General features: G+C 42.9%; 2 protein-coding genes across 2 annotated transcripts in view; one reads left to right on the top strand and one right to left on the bottom strand.

The window, feature by feature from the left end:
* The window catches only part of LOC6552139 (cGMP-specific 3',5'-cyclic phosphodiesterase), a 44215-nt gene that overhangs the window by 5110 nt on the left and 17984 nt on the right, over positions 1 to 21121 (bottom strand). The window contains exons 2-5 of the mRNA XM_001979896.3: positions 9413 to 10486; positions 5569 to 5833; positions 3860 to 4105; positions 3537 to 3802 (exon numbers count right to left, since the gene is read on the bottom strand). Of these exons, the coding sequence (XP_001979932.3) occupies positions 3537 to 3802; positions 3860 to 4105; positions 5569 to 5833; positions 9413 to 10099 (1464 nt within the window). The 5' untranslated portion in view covers positions 10100 to 10486. The remainder of the gene's footprint in view (positions 1 to 3536; positions 3803 to 3859; positions 4106 to 5568; positions 5834 to 9412; positions 10487 to 21121) is intronic.
* Positions 1294 to 3384, top strand: LOC6552141 (probable cytochrome P450 313a1). Its single transcript, XM_001979898.3, has 7 exons — positions 1294 to 1614; positions 1691 to 1891; positions 1950 to 2135; positions 2197 to 2269; positions 2326 to 2452; positions 2503 to 3076; positions 3134 to 3384. The coding sequence occupies exons 1-7, from the start codon at positions 1458 to 1460 to the stop codon at positions 3292 to 3294; spliced, it is 1479 nt and encodes a 492-aa protein (XP_001979934.1). The 5' UTR covers positions 1294 to 1457; the 3' UTR covers positions 3295 to 3384.

Raw genomic sequence — 21121 nt, 5'->3', positions numbered from 1 at the left:
GGCCTTCATTTTTGCACCACTGGCTACAAATTAATGCAGCAGTAGTTTAATGACATGCATTCATCAAATTGGCCAATCAAAATATCTCTGATGTATGAATGGAATGTGCCAGGGAGCTGGCCATCTGTTTCACTCCTCTCAGGGGCAATTTCATTTATAATTTTAATGCATTATTCCTGAAGGAATATCCTTCGGCATTATTCATGCGCCCTGTTGGCCCAGCCGGAATATGTAAAACAATTGAACACGTGTTCTTCCTTCGAAGTAATTGTATCTCGATAAATTTACCCAAAAGCAAGATTCGAATGAATAATTACTTGCTCGAAAACAATGGAAGAATGCAGTTTAAGTTAAATGAATTCATTTCATGACGTCAATGATGTCGCCCCAAGGAATTTCCATTGAGGGGCTTGATAAATTTCGAATGAATATGTTCAGTCAGGTCGGTTTTAGTTACTCGTAACTGCTTTCTAAATACTTGCTTTATTGTGTGATAATTGCTACGTATAACAGGCTAACCTAGCTAATTGTTGATACATCATTATATTCATTTACATAGTTTTGTATACATCCGCACCTTTATGAAAACCTGTTCTTAGATTAGTTACGCTTTCGATCATAATAATTACATTAATTCGAAAACAAGTCAATTTAATTAAAGGCAGGCAATCAGCGGAAGTTGGGTTCAAATGGAAATTGCCCAGACTTGGACATTATTTTACAAACCCCCAAGGACTTTTCACCACCGAGCTGTCAGAATTTCACGCGATGCCTGACACTTGGTTATTGTTGAATTCCAGCCACGTGGAGACGCCACACTTATACCCAAAAACATAAAATAAAACCTCATAAATTGAACAGTTTCAGTTCCTTTGGGTTGACGAACACACAAACACAATGGTCACGCGGTGTCGTTTAAAATATGTTAATTAAACTGAAGGACATAGGGTGGTGTCCACAGGATTTAGCTTTATTATTTATGCATAATATTTGGGAAGAACTCGGCAATCACTAACAATTTTGCTGGGACACACTTGTGTTGTCCGAGCAAGTGTGTCACTTAATTTAAATATCAATATCGATTTAGACCAGGGACGTAGTGCGCAGACAATGGCGTAGCACAGAGGGGGGTAAATTCTATATTTTACCTCCAGAAAGGTTACTCATTTTGTATAATATGTGCGCAGTTATTAAGTGGTTTTTATTACTTTCAAATTTACCCCATTCCTAACTACGCCGTAATTATGTAAGAATTAAATCTAAGAAATCTTAGAAATAAATACGAATGGATTAATGCCTTTAATCTAGATAATGACTACAATTTATTTGAATAATTGCGTATACACGTTCTGATACTATCGCCCCACTTCTATATAAACCCCAACCATATTCCGATTCGAATCAGTAAAAAAATGTATTCTATTGCGAACATAAGTTTCTAAAGTGACAGTGTTAGTATGTTAACCATCAATTTGTTACTGGTGGCCGGAGCTCTATTTTGGATATATTTCTTATGGAGCCGCCGAAGGCTATATTTGCTCATGCTAAGGATACCCGGACCCATAGGGCTACCCATTCTTGGCAGTTCCTTGGAAAATATCATCACCTATAAACGTAAATTTTATTATAGAACACAAGCGACTAAGAAATTAATTAGCCATATGGAATTATTTGAACCTACCAAAAATAGGTAAACTAAGCTTTCGAACAAAGTATTTGAATAAGTATGGCTCGACCATTTTAACGTGGATGGGGCCGGTGCCTTTTATAGTGACACGAGATCCGAAGATTGTCGAGGATGTCTTCTCGTCTCCTGATTGCCACAACAAGAGCCAGCATATAGTGAATGCTATAACTTCCTGCATGGGAAATGGATTGCTGGGAAAACAAGGTACTCCAATTACTGCATTTTGGCAAGATAATCATATTTTAATTCAGGCACTTAACAGATCCCGATTGGATTGATCGCCGCAAGCACTTTAATCCTTCGTTCAAACAGGATCTCCTGCTCAGCTTCTTTCACATTTTCGATGCCGAGACGAAAATGCTAATGAATGTTCTGGACACTTGTGTCCACCAGGACGAAACTGATGTGGTTCCAGACATGCTCAGATGGTCGTTCAGAATAGCCGCTCGTAAGCCATCTACTCAAGGTACTGTTTGATAAACTGTTGTGATTATGGATTCCTTTCTTAGAAACCACAATGGGTTCTGAAGTTAAGCATGACGAGCACTTCAAAAATGGCAGCCTCGTGGAATGCTTCGAATCGTAAGAGAAACGTTTACCAATTTCAACGACAATTACATTTATTTTGGCGTTGATAGGCTCATATCTCATTCCACTCTAAATATATTGATGCCCTTGGTTCAAAACAACATAGTTTCGAAACTATGCAGCTATGATAAGCTACGAGCTGATAACTTTTCTAGAATTCAAAAAATGCTGGACAACGTAAGTAAAGGAGCTCCTTAAATATTTGTATCTTAATCCTTTTTGCCCAGGTGGTTAGTAAAAAGGTCGACCTGTCGCCAGAGAGAGATTCAGATCCGGAAATGAATATTGTGATAAATCGGGCAATGGAACTGTACCGCAAGGGCGATATATCCTATATGGATGTGAAGAGCGAATGCTGTATTATGATTGCCGCCGGTTATGATACATCAGCTCTTACAGTGTACCACACTCTCTTTCTCCTGGCCAATCATCCCGAGCACCAGGATGCGGTCTTTGAGGAGCTCAGTGCTGCCTTCCCAGAGGCCGGACACTTTGACATAACATACCCGGATATGCAGAAGCTGGATTATTTGGAGCGCGTGATAAAAGAAACCCTACGTTTAATTCCTGCCATTCCCATAACAGCGAGGGAAACAAAGAACGATGTTCGTCTCTCGAATGGAGTACTCATTCCCAAAGGAGTCGTCATCGGCATCGACATGTTTCACACCCACAGAAATCCCGAGGTCTGGGGTCCAGAAGCAGACAAATTCAATCCCGATAACTTCTTGGCGGAGAACATGGAGCTAAGGCACCCATATGCATACATTCCATTCGCGAGAGGAAAGAGAAATTGCATAGGTGGGTTGGTCACCGCCATGTGCCATATATATTCAATCAACTCTAATTATTTCCCAGGGTCAAAATATGCAATGATGTCTTCGAAGTTCGCTCTATGCAGAATACTCAGGAACTACAGGGTAAGCACTAGGTTTCTCTACAAGGATCTGGTGTATGTGGACAACATGACCATGAAACTCGCTGAATATCCCCGACTAAAAATTCAACGGCGCACTTAAGTTTCTATGCCTGTTGGGCAAAAACTAAATCAAATATCATTGAAATTCAAGAATTTCTTAAATACGTTTTCACAATATAAAATAAATAATAATAAGTGGAACATTCAGATTTGGATATGCCTTTCCGGTGTGACAGTAAGAGATAGGTCTTATTTTCAATGAAAACGATTACACCTTCGGTAGATAACCTAATAATTTACCCATTAAGTGCCTAATATGGTTCTTAGTCTGAAGTGACTTACCGCCTCGCAACAGTCGAGGTCCACTAGAAACACCGAGCACCTTTCGCATTTGAGAAGTTCGCGGGCCTCTGTCATAATTTTGGTGACCAAGCACTCCAGATTATTCTGCTCCTCGAAGATACTGCGCGCCAGATTGAGGAGGATTTGATTACGCCGGTATTCCTGGACGGACATCTCGAAGAGCTGGGCATTTTGTATGCCAATTCCACAAAAGGTCAGATAGCGCCGAAAGATTTCCACGTCGTGCTCGTCAAACTCCATGCAGCCTGCAAGGAGCACAAGTTAATACATTTTGGAGGAGGACAAACCCTTGAAACATCCACCATTCGTTTTGTTAATAATTTGCGCCACGCCTATGATGTCGCCCTCGTAATTGCAAATGGGCATGCAGAGGATGGCGTTCGTCTTGTAGCCGGTCTTCAGATCGATTTCGCAGTTGAAGCGCGCATCCTTGTAGGCCTCCTTGATGTTAATCATCTGCTTTGTCTGCGCCACCATTCCCGCGATGCCTATGCCAAAGGGAATGATTATCTCCTCGGCACTGGCCCGAGTCACTGCGTCCTTGAGTGCTGCAATCAAACGAGATTCAAAGTCGAGTCAATCAAGGGAGAAACGGGAAAAACGATGTGCCAGGCAGGGAATTAAAATGTCCTTACTCCGAATTTTTACATCTTTGCATCAGTTATATTTGAAGAGGTATCAGTTGTGGCACACATTACATATATCCGCCATACTACGCAGTCTTAAAAGTGGGCTTAAAGTGGTGTCTCTTTGTCGAAAAACATTTTATACATTTTTAATTCGGCTACAATTCAAATTTAAGCACGCTGAATGCCGCCTTAAAATTAGTTCAACCGTTCCAAAGCGTATTAGGACCCAGATAAGGCCCGTCGTGCATCTGAATACGTATTAAATTTATAGGCAAAATATTCACTCTGCCATGCAAAAGATATAAGGACACGGCCTGGGCAGAGGCACCGAAAAAGAGGGAATAATATATAAATAAATAATGGCAAGGCCCCACGAATCCGAGGGCAAGAAGTCAAATGTGAATTTGCATGAGCTCGCCGGTCCCGCCTCAATCATAATCTCAGAGGCCCACACAGCGGCTCACATGTATCCGTATCGCATCCGAAGCATTAGATACATCTGTATCTGAGACCAGCAGCGCCCATTTCCCAGCTCTAATCTTTCTCGCATTTTCCCCTCTGAATTATGTAGCGGAAGCGGTGGCTTTTACTCACGGATCTGCACCAAAAGATTCATTACGAATGTAACGCACTTCTGTATGAATACGTGGGGCTGTTTTGCTTTTGTGGGCGGAACCTGTGGCATCACGTTCTGAGAAATACATGACATATCACATTTGAAGGCGACCTTTTCAGTTTTATGGGGACTCCAAAAGTTCTAATGACCTCTTCCTTCCATTCGAGCTTAATTTCGCTAATGCGTTAGCCAGCTCTTTTGGCCACCCCCGGCCGCTAATGAGTCTCAATTTGTATACGTCCAAAGCGTTGGCCCCTTTCTGAGTGCCATAAACCTTTTATAAGCTGCTTTGAGGGTGACATTTTATCACATAAATTCTATTGAAATGAAGTCTTGTTGCTGAGAACCTTAGAATGAAACAATTAGGGAATTCCGACTGATTCCCAACTTCCCGCGGAAGTAATGTCACAAAACCACAAAAGAAAACCATTTAAATGCAAAAATTTCCATCCTGATTGCCGCTTTCTATTCGGAGCTTATTCATGTGTTTTGACCCCATTCTCCCCAACTTATCTGCCTCTTGACAGAGTCCTTCAATTTATGCCCACTGCATTTGTGGAAACCTCACTTGACTCGGCTTATGTAGCCCATTTTTCATTTTCATTTTTGCTTTCCCGCCATTGTGTAGATGCAGTTCACTTTTCTGCATTGTCCACCTTAATTAAAGCGGGATTACCCGCTCACAAACATATACCCTTACCTGTGCAACACCTACTGTACATAGGGAATGGTCAAAGGTCATTTCACACCGGTATTGCCGACTCACCTGTCTTTTGAGTGACATCGAATAGCTTGGCCACCAGATACTTGTTGGTGGGCGTGCCCTTGGCCAGAAACAGTGAGCCGCGATCCGCGTGGGTGAGCAGTCCGACATTGACCAGAATCTTGTGGCACAGGACATCGATGTCCAGCTCATTGGCCACGTCGCGAATCAGTTCCATGAACAGCTCGCCCTCGTCGAGGTCCATCAGATGCCTCCGGCACTCCGGAATTGAAGATGCTGAAGAGTTGGAGAGACTCCTCGGCGATTTCTGTGGGGAAAGCGGAAGGAGAAAGCACACGCCATAAAGCTTAATAGCGGGATTAGATTGCGTTTGCGAAAACAAAAAAATCGCCACACTGAGCGTTAAATGGTGTTCGTATGACCTAATGTGCCCTAATAACTCGTCAATATTATCCTGAATTATTGTAATACATTTTTTATATTTTTTAAATGAATAAACAAATCAAGCATTTGAAGTATTTTTTTTTCTAGGAGTTTGAAAGATCTCCTTGATTGATAATTTTGCTATCTACACAGCTTCCTGCTTGAAAGACCTTGGACATTTTTTTGAGCAGTGCAAGTACGTGACCGGACAGTAATTGAATTCTGCTGTTTGGCATGAGAAAGCAGAATAATTCCGCTATTTAATTAGTTTGCCATATAAATAGCTATATTAACTGGCAATATTACTCGGCGCAACGCGCTGGGGCATTTTAAACATTCAGCATTGTATTTAAGGCAATATAGGGCTATTGTCTCTTCGCACGTGGCATTAGTTCTGTTTTCGATTTCTGGCCATTTAACCCGAGCCCCGAATTTCATTGGAAATTAACTTGGTCCGGTTCAAAGGCGACTATTAGCAGCAGTTGGCAGTTGTGGCCCCAAGCGGCTGGCCAACTTCGCCGCTGCCCCCCTGCTCCTCCTGTGGCAATGTGGTAATTGAATACCGAAAAAGGCCTCCCTGCTTTTGGCCCCTGGCCGGCCGATCCTGTGACCTGTGACCTGTGCGTGCGAGTGGCCAATTAACCGAGCTGCGAGCTGCGAGCTGCGAGCCGCGAACTGGGAGCTGATTACATTGCGTGTATTGTCCCCATCCTGGTCCTGAAAACAGGCCATCCCATTCCACAAGTCCTGCCACCCACAACACCCATTATTTTTACTGACAAATTAAGGCAATTTACTGTTGGTACTGCCTCTTCTTGTACTAACTTTTCATGTGGCACATGGCCGCAAATATCAATAATTACTGTGTTTAAAAATAAGTATGCCACTTGGAGAAAACCTATTTATCTGCTCTACTAACCCATTATTTTATTTGCATAAGCTGAAGCCAAAGCTGTCATCTTTTTTCCGATGTACTTCGTATTTCATTTTCACCTAATGAATTTTATACAAAAGCACTTAAATGCCATTAAAACTCGTCTTAGCACCAGCTTAAGAAAAGAAAAGCTCACAAAAGACTCGGGAACCGAAAACAGAGCATAAAATAATCTCCGCCTTGTTTGGATTGAAATGGAAGTTAGAAAAACAGTTGTATTTGTGTTTCGGGCGGGAACAATGCAAATTCATTAAATAAAATGCAGACAAATAAAGGGAAATGAAAACAAAGCGAAGCCAGTCAGAGCGTTAAGTAAATTTGAACTTCAGCCAGTGGTTCAGCCAGAGTGTTCCCCTTAAAACAACAATAAAACAATAAAATCAACAAAACGATGTTGGGCACTCGTTCTGTTTTTATTATTGTTCTTTTCCTTTTCGATTTTTGTATATGCTTCTTGCAAAAGGAAGCGAAAAATGTAAGCGAAAACGAAATGACTCTTAATGGGAAAAACGTCCTGCATGGCATGAAAATTTCAATGCTGCACAAATACACAAATACACAGATACGTTTAAGCCACTGGGGCTGGGAACTGCCAATTTCATGAGCGGGGATTGCAGTTTGCATTGCGTAACATGCACTTAAATAAATTGACAATATCGACAACAAAAAGGGGGTGGCACACGTGCCGTTCACCTGCGGCCAACAAAAGCAGAAAGTAGAGAAAGTTCACTCACTAAGCCAGACAATCGCTGAAAGGACTCAAAGGTTGGCTGCTTCTTGTTTTGCCCAGGACACTGGCCTAGTTCCTTTCCATTTTCCCTCCCCTTATAAACACCCCCCACACTCCCACACACACACACACACACACACACTGGTGCACTGGCTGAAAGAATTTTCCATTGACTTTTAGTTTTGATGCACAAGTGCTTAGGTGAGTGCCGATTTCCCTGCCTGACTCGAGCGCACTTCTTGCTTTGGTATTTTGTATCTTTCTGTTCCTGCTCAACCAATTGCAGTCGAAGTGCAATTTGCAGTTCGAGTGGTGATCTAGCATAATTTAGATGGGTTTTCAGAAAGGTAAACATCGCTCAAACGCCATGCACAAGTGAGACTCGACGACAGTTGGTTGCCATTGGCATCAAGTGGCTCAAACGAGTGCAATTGGGTGCTCGACTTTTTGAGTTCATGCCCTCATCAGACGGCCATCGTGAGCATTGCAAATAGTTAAATTATGAGCAAAGGAGCTCATTAAGCTGAATTGCATTTAAGAGCTACACTGAATATTAAACAACCATTCACTTAAATTATTAAAATTTCAGAAATCAGATGTCGCTTTTTAATTTAAAGGTCGGATCCGAATAATCATTTAAAAGTGTCGTTATTAATTTATACCCATACGTCGCACACATGAAATTCATTTTACGAAATATACGAAACGACCATTTGCCATCGACAAAGGTCAGGCCATATATATCACGGCGTTTTATTTTATGTTTTTTCCCTGTTACAGAAAATATCAAATAAAAGTTAATTGAAAATACTTGACGCCGGCGTGCGGTAGCGATTTAAAAACCTGCCATCGGCGGAGGTTGTCAATAAATAAGCAATAAATAAATTCATATATATATATAAATATATATATGTGTATGGAACGCTATTCGGCGCTCGACTCGAGTAATTTCATTTTTAGTGCCTGAATTAAACATAAGCAAAAGGTCGGGAAAATGCCACTCTGTGTGAGTTTTTCCAATTAGGGAACTTCACACGCAGCCAGACAGCCAAGACAAGCGGAGAAGCAGCCAAAGGAAATTTGTGAAAATATCAATTTAGTTAATTCGCTGGCGAGAAGGCGAACAAAGTTAAATAAAAGCGGAAATCCAGCGCAGCAGTGCCAAAAGTACAACAAAACAGGGCAAAACAAAGCAGGGCAAACACAAATACCAGCTCAAACAGTCGCTTCTGGTAGTACTGGTGGGCAAATAGAGCTCTGACTATGTGGAAAGGATGGATGTTGGCTGGTGGAAGGTGGATGGTGGCTAAGTGCTGGGACCCACTGCACTTGCCACTACACTTGCCACTGCCACTGCCACTGCCACTTGGCCAACTGCACTCGCAATCGCCCGCTTCTGAAAGGGATTGCTAGGATCTAATGGAGGTGTAATAATGATGCCCCCCGAATACAAATTTTGGGCGAAACGAAAGTGCTAAAACAACTTTCAATCAAGTTTTCGGCTGGCGACTAAAGTGGCGTAATCACATTTTCCAAAAATAGTTTTAATGGGCTCGCAATGAAAGTCAGCGCAGTGGCACTAGATAATTGGGAAACTATAAAGTTTTCTAGGTCGTTGTACTAATTAAATTGCATCTCCTAATACCATTTAATATTAAATTCAGGTTGAATCCCTGCAGCTTGGGATAAAAACAGCATACAAATTGAGCTGTTATCAGGCTGGCATTACAAAATTGAAATATTGTTAAGTACCTACAAATACCTCTAATTTAAAACAAATATATATGTCAGAAGCTTACCTGCTGCACGGTGGGCGATGCGGCCATCCACTGCTGGAAGAGATCGGAGGTGACCGAGGGTCGCTTGTGCGGCTTGCGATTCTCGATGAACTCCTGCAGTCGGCTGAGTGCCTCTGGAGGAGCCCTTTCCGTCAGCCACTTCTCAAATGCTTCCGGCTTCTCCTCGAACAGGCGGGCTACCTCATCGACATCCTGCTGAGATGCCGTGGTGCTCGCCTTGGCCAGCCTGTCCTGCTGACTCGTTTGGGTTTGTATACTGGCTTGGGATGGGGATTGAGATGGAGATGGAGACTGCGATGGGGTTGAGGAACTGCCGGCAGGTGTCATCAGCCTCGAAGCGCCATCACTCTCGCCGGCTGGAGATCTCAGCTTGGTTTCCGAACTGCGATTGGTGGCCGCCGGTCGATTGTTATTGCTCTGGCGGTGATGATGCTCCAGCTTGACCTGATTGCCACTCGAACTGCTGGCGGGGATTGCTGCAGACCCAGGTCCGGGAACCGCTCCCGGTGCCACTCCAGCTGCCGTTGATATAGCCGTCTTGTTGGCGCCATTGGTCAGCGTAGTGGCGGCTGAAGAGCTGCTGGTGGCCATTTCCACCGGAGATGCGGCGCCACCAGCTGGCGATGACACATCTGTCATGTTGCTGCTTCTGCTGCTGCTGCTGCTGCTGCTCACTGTGCCGTGCATGAAATCATTGCGGGCCTTCTTCTCCAGCTTTTTGTGATCGTTCTGGGCGCCTCGTTAGCCAGGCTCAGAATCCAGCTGCGCCCGCTGATTAAGTCACGTACTCGCTCACTTATGCGGGAACGGGTGGCTTGGTCGTGGAGTCCCCAAGGACTTGGCCGGCCAACCTGTTGCTCAACCTGTCCACAATCCGCACAATCTCCACACGCCTTGGCTTTAATGGCCAGGTGCGAGGCAATGGGGTAATTGATGATGGCCCAGACTCATCGGCCGGTTAGCCGCCAGATTTCCGTTCATGCACGTCTGCCTGTTGTTTGTCTTTTTCGATGGCTTTAAATGCGTCCACTCGCCGGTTAACAGTTGATTTTTCCCTTTGATTGAAGAAGAAACCTGCGAAAGAAGAGCGGAGAAAGTTACTATTTGATGGCGGATTAGGGGCCAGCTTAAACGGAACAAATGGAAAGTTTAGACGCAACTTTGCCACATTGCCACTTGAGGCTAATGGCTCGCTGCCATTACGAGAATCGCTTTCGAAATTCTAGATGAGCAGGGCGTGGCCTAACCAAGCCATTAATTTTGAGTGCGGAACGCGGAGGAGCGTCGAAGGACGAAAGACGACCCACCCACTATCTCCTTATCAGTTGCTTAAAAATTAATGAGTTGGCGGGAAGTTGCCAGGCAAGTAAGTTACGTGAGATTTTCCAGAGTAGTTCGTTCTTGTACTTTTACTGACTTTGCTAAATTTTAATGCGTATTACGGCCATTTTATTAGGCATATCACAGCTCACCTGCGGAATTTTAAATGACATTTCAAAAATGCTCCCAAACTATATTAATTAAAATCCTGATCGAGAACCCACAACATACATATTAAAAATTCCAGTGAGGCAAATACTTTTATCTAACATACAATAGCCGGAAACATAAATTTCACACTTTGCTGCCAATTTGAATTTCAAATATAGATTTTCCCATTCAATCCCTAAGAGTCCTCTTCGCCTGGGTTTCAATTCCAGAAATGTGAATGTATCACATCGAATTTATTTGCGGGTAATAAATTCGCTTATCCCTCTGCAGAGTGGGAAATCTCCTGAAATCTCGGCCCGAATGCGGAATGGAAATAAATTTAAATGCTTCAATGGGACACAAATTTATAGCCCCCCTCGCCAGTAGGGGCATAGGTAATTTCAGCTAACGTCGAAAGCAAAAACCACGACTCAAAAGGTGACTTGCATTCACATTTCCGACAGCACAGTGCTGCCGACAAACAAAAAAGGTAAAATGTCTAAAATGAAAATGGGGCTGAAATGGGTTGGTAGAAGAACGTTGCCACTTGTGCACATTTGCATTGAAATGGCCGTCGACATTTGCATGGTAAACACTTTCAGAGTTTGCCACGTGCCACCTGCAAGTGCAGCTTGCAACTTGCAAGGTGCAGCAAAATGTGGCGTATAAAACCAGCCAATCTCATCAGCTCGTCATAAAGCAGCATCAAAGTATGCCAACAGTTCTGCTCTTAACATGCTCCCTAGTCCGGTTTATTTTTGATCTGGAACTTTATATGTACGAGTATGTACTATGTACATTCTGCCAGGGTCCTGGCCCAGTTTGTCCTTCGATGTGGCACCTTGACCACCGGCGTTGACTTCACATGCAGCCTTATGCATGCTGCACTTGTTTGTCCTCCCACCACTGCCACATAAACAATGGTGTTTTGAATAAAACACACGGACAGGGCGAGAGGAGCAGCAGAGCCAGGACTTTATCACGCACTCGTTTGCAATTTCAAATTGGGTAATAAATTCCTGAACTCCGCTCTGCAGATGGGTTTTTCTCCTGGTGTTTGCTCCGATGTCCTGGGGTGGCCGTAAAATTGCTTTGTTCTCGACGGCTTTTGTGGGCGATCCCATGCCGGCTTAGTTGCTACTGTAAATTTAATGTCAACACTAAAGATTAAGAGTTTAATGCGCACTTCGGCAAACAAATTTCTTGTACCCCCTTTATGGCCAGCCGACCGACCTTGGTCGAATGCCATAAATCGAACATTAAGTTACCAACTCAGGGAGCCGCTGAAATCATAAGCTTATTTGCACGGGTCTGAATTAAGCTGATAAAATACAGCGGAAGCGGAAACTTCAAGTGAATTAATGTCGCTTAGTGGGCTGAAACACCAATACAGTGATATTTTATGCAGAAACGGCAGCTTAAAATATTCCATGCAAAGCGATTTAAATCGCGTTCTACAAAAGGCCGGTTTACAAGGAACTTGTTTATGAATTCGTCACATATGGCGTGCCATCTGAAAATTCAGCCAGCTGCCTGCTTTAGGCAAATATTTCACTGCAAAATGCAAACAATTAGAAGTAATTAAACACATGCAAAATCTGCATTTGCCAAAGCGTTTAGCTGCCGCAAAGCGGCGCATTGAAGCCATTCCAGCCATTTCAGCCCATTCCATCCAATGGCAGCCCAGCCACCCAACCGAAATCCTTGCGGCATTGACAATGCCACCGTCCCGCTGCCTGTCCATCAAGCAAGTAAACATTTGCATAATTTCAAATGGAGCACCGTCGCTGTGGTTCCCCGGATGCCTACAGCAGATAGTTGGTTTCCTAATTCCACGGCAACAATTAGAGCTGGCCATGAGCAGCGGCAAATTATGGCCGAGTGCGGGGAAAAATGCGAGGTCCTGCGGGTCACGCACTCGCATCCGGAAATGAGCAGCGGAAATCACCGACACTGGGCTATACAAAACGGTAAAGCCCACACGGGGGCGCCATATATCCGAGATTAGTGGAAGCTCTGTTGAAGTAGTATTCGCCAGCCGAATTAGTTCACTTTTATAGGGGTAACTAATATCATTGGATAGGAAGGATGCAGAGTTTACGATAATACGTTTAAAATAAAACGAGCTACTGTACTGACCACAACTGTACTGTGTTTAATGTTGAGAAAACAACTTCGGAGCAAAGTTAACTGAGCTCATGCATATTTAACGAGCTGCTTACTGCCTTCGTTTTGTAGGAAGCGTTGCGAACTTTGTGGTTTCACCTTTTGCATGAACCACCAAAATAATGAGAAGCCCTTCATTATAACCCTTTTTGTAATGCCCTGCTGGCATGCAAAATATTTGCGAGCGCAGCTGCCATTAAATTCGACAGTGTTTACCTCAAATTGCAACAGTCAAATCAGCCAAATGCACACAGACATCGCATGAGGAGCTGCACTCATATTTGCCCTAATTAAAAAATATGTGTGTGCTGGCTTCGCTGGTCATGTACTCTTACCCGCCGGCAGCGGCAGTTATTTTTAATTAAAGTACCCCACAAACGTGTCAGCAGCGCAGGTTCCGTGGCTCTTCCCGTTTACAGGATTCCGGATACTGCCTGCAGGATGCAGTTTGCAGGACGCTTTGCGGTGCAGCACACGTCACTTTCCGCAGGCGGGGCATGCAAATGACTGAACGGCTCCTGCGGCCACCGCTGCCCACCTGAACAGCCGGGTAAAAACCACCTTCGCCTACAATCAGTGCACCTGCATCGCCCAGCGGCGACCATAAATAGACGGCAAACAGGGGCGGCGGGAGGGGCACTCGCAGAAAATGCATAGAAGATATTTGCGCTTCTTTTTAATTTAAGTGCACATTAAAGTCATTTTGCCCAGTAATAATAAGAAGAGTTTCAGCGTTCCTCCCATATTTGCATATTTTATGCATTACATTCCTTCAAGAACTATTATGGAAATGCATTTAAAGAAAAATACATAAATAAATAAAATTGATAACCTGTTAACGAATTGATGAACATAGAAGTTATATAAACATGATGTTCATGTAATAAGCAAATCTAATATAATTTTGAGATATTTCCGACTTCTGGGACTTTTCTAAATTAATAGTGATTTCAGAAAAAGCTATCATACTCTTTAAATACTTTCTAATGTTTTGAGAAAAGATATTAGCTCTATAAAGTTCAATTTAAAGTAGATTTGTATCGAAGCAAAGGTGATCCGGCTTTTAAAGTAAGAGCTGAATAATGTTTACAAAGTAAAATAAGTAAGACCACTTGACACTTTCAGTGCCTAGGTACCGGCAATGAGGTGGCTCACTGCACCAGCACGTTTGAAATTACGGAATTAGCGGCGACCAGTACACACACACACACAAACGCTCGCAAACACCCCACCGCACTCACACACACACAAACACACACAGTGTAGCCATTTTGCAAGCGGAAGTGCCTATTACATGACGTGCGTGCAATGGAAATGGCCAGAATGGGGGAGGGGTGTAGGGTGTTGTATTCAAGGATTGCACGGAGTGGGCAAATTAACTTTGTGGCTAGTTTATAGCTGTGCTGAGCTGAGCTGGCCATGTCAGCACCTTCAGTCTCGTGTTTTCAATTTGCCAAATTGCAACGTTGCATTTTGGACGCGACTTCATCAGTGGTGCTTAGCGGTGCTTTTGGCCGCCACTGGGCGCCCTTCACCCCTTTCAGCCGAGTTTCAGGCGAGCTGCAGCCCCTTTCTAGCCCCCTTTTGCGTTTAAGGCATTGGCAGGACAATCACGTAGTGGCTTTATGCACACACACACACACATACACGTACACTCACCGCCTGCCGCATTGCTGTTGCACTTTATAAGCTTTCAACGGCTGCCTCTTCCCAGAGGACATTTTGCCTTTTTGGCTTAACAGTGGAAAATGCGCCCAAGGCGAAATGAGATGGTGCAAGGGTGGGTGGTGGCGCTGGAAAAGCCTGGTGCTGACATCTCCCTTAACAGCCCTCTCAAAGTCATGTTCATGTAGTGGTAATTCGGAATTTACATTTCCCACATGAGCATGGCCTACCCGAAACATTTTCTTAGACAATACTTGTTGCATAATAATTGGCTGGTTTTCTCGAATAGTTGGAGGAACCCTCAACTAGAGGTGCACAGTTTAAAATCCTGCATCCGACGGAGCGAAACTTTTAATGCAGCATGCCAGAAATTCAGGGTGTTTTTCTCTGTAAAGTTGCTCAGCTTAATTGCACTTCCAGATGACATATTTGGGATTACAGCTTACAGTTTATTTTCAGAGAAGTCGACATCCAATCCCACTGAAGTTGCCATTCAAGTGGTCTTGTCCTTACCCAAAATGTTTACCTGCCTGCCACAAATGGAATGACATGACGGAGAATCCCTTCAACCAAACCATGTGACTGCCATTCATTGTGCAAGAAATTCTTCTGTCGAAACGGAAATGTTTGCCTTGGGCATGCAAATTGGGATATTTTGTCAGTGACCGTATTGTCATTCGTATTGCAGATGTCAAAAATTTGTTATTTATTGGGGAAAACTGCAATCGAAAATTGAGGAATCTGTTTGCTTTGCATTGATTTCGAGGCATGTGTCAGTGGCAGCAACCGAATGTTTGCCATTAAAGTAACTCCGTTGCAGTGCATTTATTTATTTACTTAAATAGTTTTGCATTGTTCAATGTTTGCTGAGCCATTACCCACAATATTGGTTCACCTCAGATTTCACTTTAGATGGCTTAGAGCATCGCACAAGAACCCCTGGCTGTCAATATATATTTGACCGTGGGTCATTTAACAAACCATAAAATTCAATTAAAATGCATTTTCGTACAAGATGATGAATGGAGCCAGTCTAATGCAATAAATTCCTCGGCTAGCCATAAAACGTGCCAACTACAGTGTGGAAATTCAAATCGCCAAAAGCTTTTCAACAGATCAACTTTTCACCCACTCTATCGTCATTAATACTTGTCGCATCCACAGAAACTCTGCACTCTTTTCTTCCATGGTGGGTGGCAAGCTGAAATCCAGTCATGGCCAAATAATTGAAAAACTTTCTTCTGCCCGAAACAAAGTCATGGCGAGGACAAAGTAAAGTCTGCGATGCTTCAAGGAAGGCGCCCTTAATTAAAAGATTCAACAGGGAACGCTTGCGGGAAGAATCTAGGAGTCAGGACCAGGAACGAAGACCGAAACCACTTTCAGGACTGAAACCCAAGCCAGAAGCTAAGTGAATGCCGGGAGCTGGTTGCGGTCGGTTCTCTGGTGCAGTGTCCGTCCATTAATGCAACACAATAACCAATTTACCACTTAACTTTTAGCATTCAGCTCCTCGGCGCTGCAATCCCAGGCGCTCCGAGTGTAAGCCGCTCTGACAGGACCTCTTGACTCCCTGCACACCAGTGCGCCGGGTCCAAACAAGGACAACGTGGCAAACAAGGCGCATAAATGTCAACAATCTTGACTGAGAATAGTGGCCCGCTGACAGAATAATGCAACGCCGACACAACCGCTCGGCATCGCAGCAAAGTGAATGCGACGGCATTGTGCCCCGGCCTTTTTGTGGCCATCCATCCACTTTGGTGGGCAGGACTTTGTGGAGATGCCCATGGAAAATGGGCACTTCAGGCCGTCGAACTGCGAGAGGTCTTGGCAAGATACAAGCTCTTGGTGAATAGTGATTTATTAGTGTTCAGAATGGCTTTGTTGACACGACCAATAGATTATTATTTATTTTTACAATTTTGAAAATATTTTACGTCAAAATTGGCTTTACCCACCAGCTTGAGGCCTACAAAAATGATAAAAAAAGACCATAGAATATTTTTTAAAATATCATTATATATAAATTGACGGATCCCTAAAGCCTATCCCCATTCAGAAAGTCTAATACACGGCCAAGATCAAAAAAGGTCACGGACCTAGATCAAAGTTCAACTGCCACGCCGCATCCCGTTACCCATTTAAACAATTTAAATATGATTTCCTACGTTTCATGTGAGGAATTGAAGTGAAACTGATTTCATTCCACTCATGTGACACACATCGAGCAAAAACGGTCGCTTCTCGTGCGTTGAGGTTTTGAGCTTGAAGTGGCAATTTAATACCACTTTGTCTGGCGGCGTGTTTGTTATTCAATTTTGCCATCGAAACACACGAAATATTCTACGAAACAAGCCGCAATAATAACGTTCCTGCATAATTTGATAACACACCATTGAGGGGCCGTTGAAGACTGTCTTGCGATGGGACTCCATCACCAGTCCATATATGTATGTATGCTTGTATATGGAACACCCATGTATATCTCGTCACTTGGAGGCAGCAGGAGTCTGTCAGGCATTTGTGTTTGCACAAGCTTAAGTGGCATTGGCTTTGGCTTTTTGTGTTTCGCCAGTCACACTCGCTTTCTCTCCCTCTCGACAGCTGCTTCCGTTTCCGCTCCACCCACTTCCGGTGGCACAGCACCTCGATGTGCAAACGTCTATTGACAGTGGCTCCTAATGGCATCACAATATTTAGCCCTGGCTTTGTTTCAAGACAATTTATGCCTGATTGCATTGATTGATTAATAAGCGCACTTGTTGTTTCGGACCACTGGAATTGCCTGGCACTCGAAGGATATTCCCGCACTTTAATTGGCTCATTTTCGCGGCGGGGCGAAGACGAATTTTAATTCTTGTGGAGTATGCGGGTAAGCGAATTTGCTGCCCACAAGCCAAACTTTGCAATTAAAACTTTGGGCAAACAAATATTGAATAATAAATTGTTTTATGGTGCAGTAAAAAGTTTTCGGTCCAACTTTCGGGTGGCTTGTAAATGCGACTTTAATTCGATTAGTGAGTGGAGTAGATATTACTGGAGAACTTGCTCGCAGTCGAAAGACTTTATGCCCCAAAAAATAAGCCAGACAATGTCAATGTCAAAATCAAACTGGGAGCTCAACTGGAGTGGAATAAAGAAGCGTCTGTCAGGATTCGTTGGCCCCAAAGAAAATATGACAGCACATAAAGCACATTAATTGCTTGCCATCAGGCACAAGAAATTCTCGATGTCAATTTAACTCTGACTCATTACTATTCAGCCCACACTCGAGTACTGTATACTGTATACTGTATCGACACTCAACGGGGGCAAGGACATTGGGGCTGTCACATCGCAGTGAATGCTTCATAAACCAAATCACGGCCAGCCGACGGTTGTCATTTTTCACATGAAGCGAGTTTTTCTTTACTCCGATTTATGTATATAGTGTATAGTATATGGAATGTTCATTTATTTTTTGGCTGAGCCTTGCCCTTTTATTTGTCAAATTTTCTGCAAATAATTCAAGCACCCTAAGCCACTCACTGACTCAGCAGAACAATTGAGAAATCCTTTGATTTCCAGAAATGACAAAATACTGCTGTCATGTAGCCATAGCTAAGCTGCAAATGACATTAGCCCAGGATTACCAGGCGAATCCCTGTGTGGTGACTACCGCATTCAAATCCCTTCCGAAACTGAACTGAATCAGTGTGGGATGCAATCACGGGAATCAGTCGAAGGTAAAATTAAGTCTAAACTGAATAAACCGAATGAAGTGCAACCAAAGGCTACAGGATGACCCGACTAACCGACCATGAATGTGTGTGTGTGCAAGTGTGCATTCCAAGGATCAGCTCAGCTGATTATCCAGCATTTTCACAGCTGACTTGAGCCCAATTCGAGTCCTTTGTCTATGACCAAAGGGCGTTGAGCTTCGGCGCAGTCAAGACGGCAATTAATTGGCTTTGCGGAGGTATTCACATGGAATTGAATTGTTCTAATGTCGCAGGCACTTGGTCAAGCAAGACAATGTCATATGGTGATATAGGAAATAAAATGAAATGAAATGGAATAGAATAAATTATATGGAAAATCAATTCCATATGGTATGGTGGGAATTTCTTTATCGCATGGAATAATTTGCATTTGCTTTACAAGGCGACTTTAGTCGGCGAACAGAGCTAGCTATTTCATATTCAAATACTTTGATGCAATCATTCAATCAATGCCGCAATGACTCAACCGCCGGCGATGGACATTGAAATGCCATTAGCGTGTCCGAGCTTGGGAACCGCAACAACTGCGGTCGAAACGTGGAAAGGACACAAAACAGGACAAAGCAGCACCGCTATACCGCTATACCGCAATACCGCATCGCTGGAAACTAATTAAAGTCTTTGCGCGCCACCGCAGCCGCTTCGCCATTCAACGAATTTGAATAATACATTTTTTGCGATTTGCGGAATCGCTCATACGCCACGGGGTACCGTGTTGGCAATCGTCGGCATATATGTGTTTATAAATTGTATATGATATATTTTGCTTCGCACACTTGTGGCCCATAAATGTATAATTTTAATCAGCTTTCCGTCGCCTCGTGGCAACATAATGAAATGCTCGCCACATTGTTCAGCCCACAAAAGGTCAAACTGCAAAGTTTTAAAAGCGTTTTCCACCTGAGCTACAGCCACTAAATGCTGCCGAAAGTTTTTGGCTCTCGTGGGGATTTTCGCAGCTTTTAAGTGGCAGCCGTCTGTAGTGTTTCATTAATAAAACAGCAGGGCTGCGCGTTAGTCAGTCGCACCTGATGCGAAAAATATGCTTCAAAGTATTTTAGTTACTAAATTAATCACATAAATCAAATCACTAGCTTAGCCCCATAAATATATATTAATAGGCCGGAAATCGTAATTAATAACACATTTCGAATAGATTTATGCCAAGTTGGTAAACAATTTTTCTCAGTTTAGTTTCACTCTTCGTTTCGCCTTAAAAATTTCTCCTCAGCCACATTTGGGAAGAAATTCTGTCTGTTTGAAAGTGGCTTCATTAGCTTATTCAGCTGCACCGCGTTTGTAAAAAGCCACCACAGTGGAGCACTTATAGCCCCTCATATTCCTCGGAATCATAAGTTGTTGATTTCGGGTCTTACTTCCCGCTTGGAGCTAAAGGTTCCGTTGGCTAAGGAGCTTCTCCTCTTATCGATTTGTAATTTGGCAGCCGCCCGTGCCTTCTATTTTTATACCAATAATTACTGTGAATTGTCGCTAAAATGCTTATAATGTTGGCGCTGTAAATGTAAATTGCTTCCCAGCAGGCCAACACACACACACACACACACACACACGCACATGAGAGAGAAATTCAGAGATCCTTTGGCAGCATGAAACTGTAATACGCGGCAGATAAGCTCCTTGGCATTAAATGAGAGCACTCATTTCGTGAAACTTTTTTATTACTTCCTGGCGTTACGCAGGCCATTAAATTTCTTTCATCTGATCGAAATCAATGGGATTTTTAATGCGATTTCGATTGGCAACTGTGAAAGAGCTCTTTATGTGTATAAAAGTATTTATGGAATTCTTTGGCATATGGCCTCTTCATTACATATGCAAATGCATATAGAGACCAATTAAATATATAGTAAAGTAGTTCATTTAATATACAATTGTAGGTGTAGGTATACAATTGTATTGTATATCAATATGATTATCCCCCTGCTAGACAGTTAAATATTATTCTGAGAGTAATTACCAATGCATATACAAGTGTATATACTGCACTGCACTATATGTTTATATTATTTTTGTAAAATGTTTATCCAGCTCGCATTTAAGAATGTATGGTAATGGCATATTATGCAATCGAATTACACTTAATATAATTAAATAAAATCAAAATGTAATCAAATGTAATTAAAATGTAATTAATTTAAATGTATTCCACCGCTTCTCAGATTTAGTACATATAAAGCAAAACATCTATGCGATAATTGCCAAAAGAAACAGAAAATATCGGGGCTGAAAACGAAACCCGTGTTGGGCAAAATGTGTAGGAAATTTACAGGAAAAATATGGTTGAAAATATGGGAATTGCATGTCAGTGCAATATTTTTATGATTTTTACTCCGCCACTTGGGGCGAGTGCAGAATTTATGGAACCTGCAAAAAGTGCCGCATGTGCGGCAGTTGCCAAGGAAACCGGCGCATGAGATAAATACATGGGTAATTTTTTCTGCCCCGAAGGCAGATGGTGGTATAAATCGAGTCTCGTAGGCAAACGGGCATAAATGTTTTACAAAAACTTGTTTCGTGCCACACGTAGTAGGAATAACAAGCGAATTAATTAATTAAACGTTAGTTAGGCTTCGTGTTTAAGTGTCGCAGCTGCCGCCTGCGAAACACACTAATGGCACATGCA

The sequence above is a fragment of the Drosophila erecta genome, unplaced genomic scaffold, assembly GCF_003286155.1.
Source record: "Drosophila erecta strain 14021-0224.00,06,07 unplaced genomic scaffold, DereRS2 tig00000000-arrow-pilon, whole genome shotgun sequence".
Lineage (NCBI taxonomy): Eukaryota > Metazoa > Arthropoda > Insecta > Diptera > Drosophilidae > Drosophila > Drosophila erecta.
Note: the sequence above shows the minus strand (reverse complement) of the source record. Positions and strands in the feature narration are given on the sequence as shown.

Excerpts from the sequence above, each read along its gene's own strand:
- LOC6552141 (XM_001979898.3), top strand. The coding sequence starts at position 1,458 with ATGTTAACCATCAATTTGTTACTGGTGGCCGGAGCTCTATTTTGGATA. Across the intron at positions 1,892-1,949 it reads TGGATTGCTGGGAAAACAAG|ATCCCGATTGGATTGATCGC; the intron begins GTACTCCAATTA and ends GGCACTTAACAG. Across the intron at positions 3,077-3,133 it reads AGGAAAGAGAAATTGCATAG|GGTCAAAATATGCAATGATG; the intron begins GTGGGTTGGTCA and ends ATTATTTCCCAG.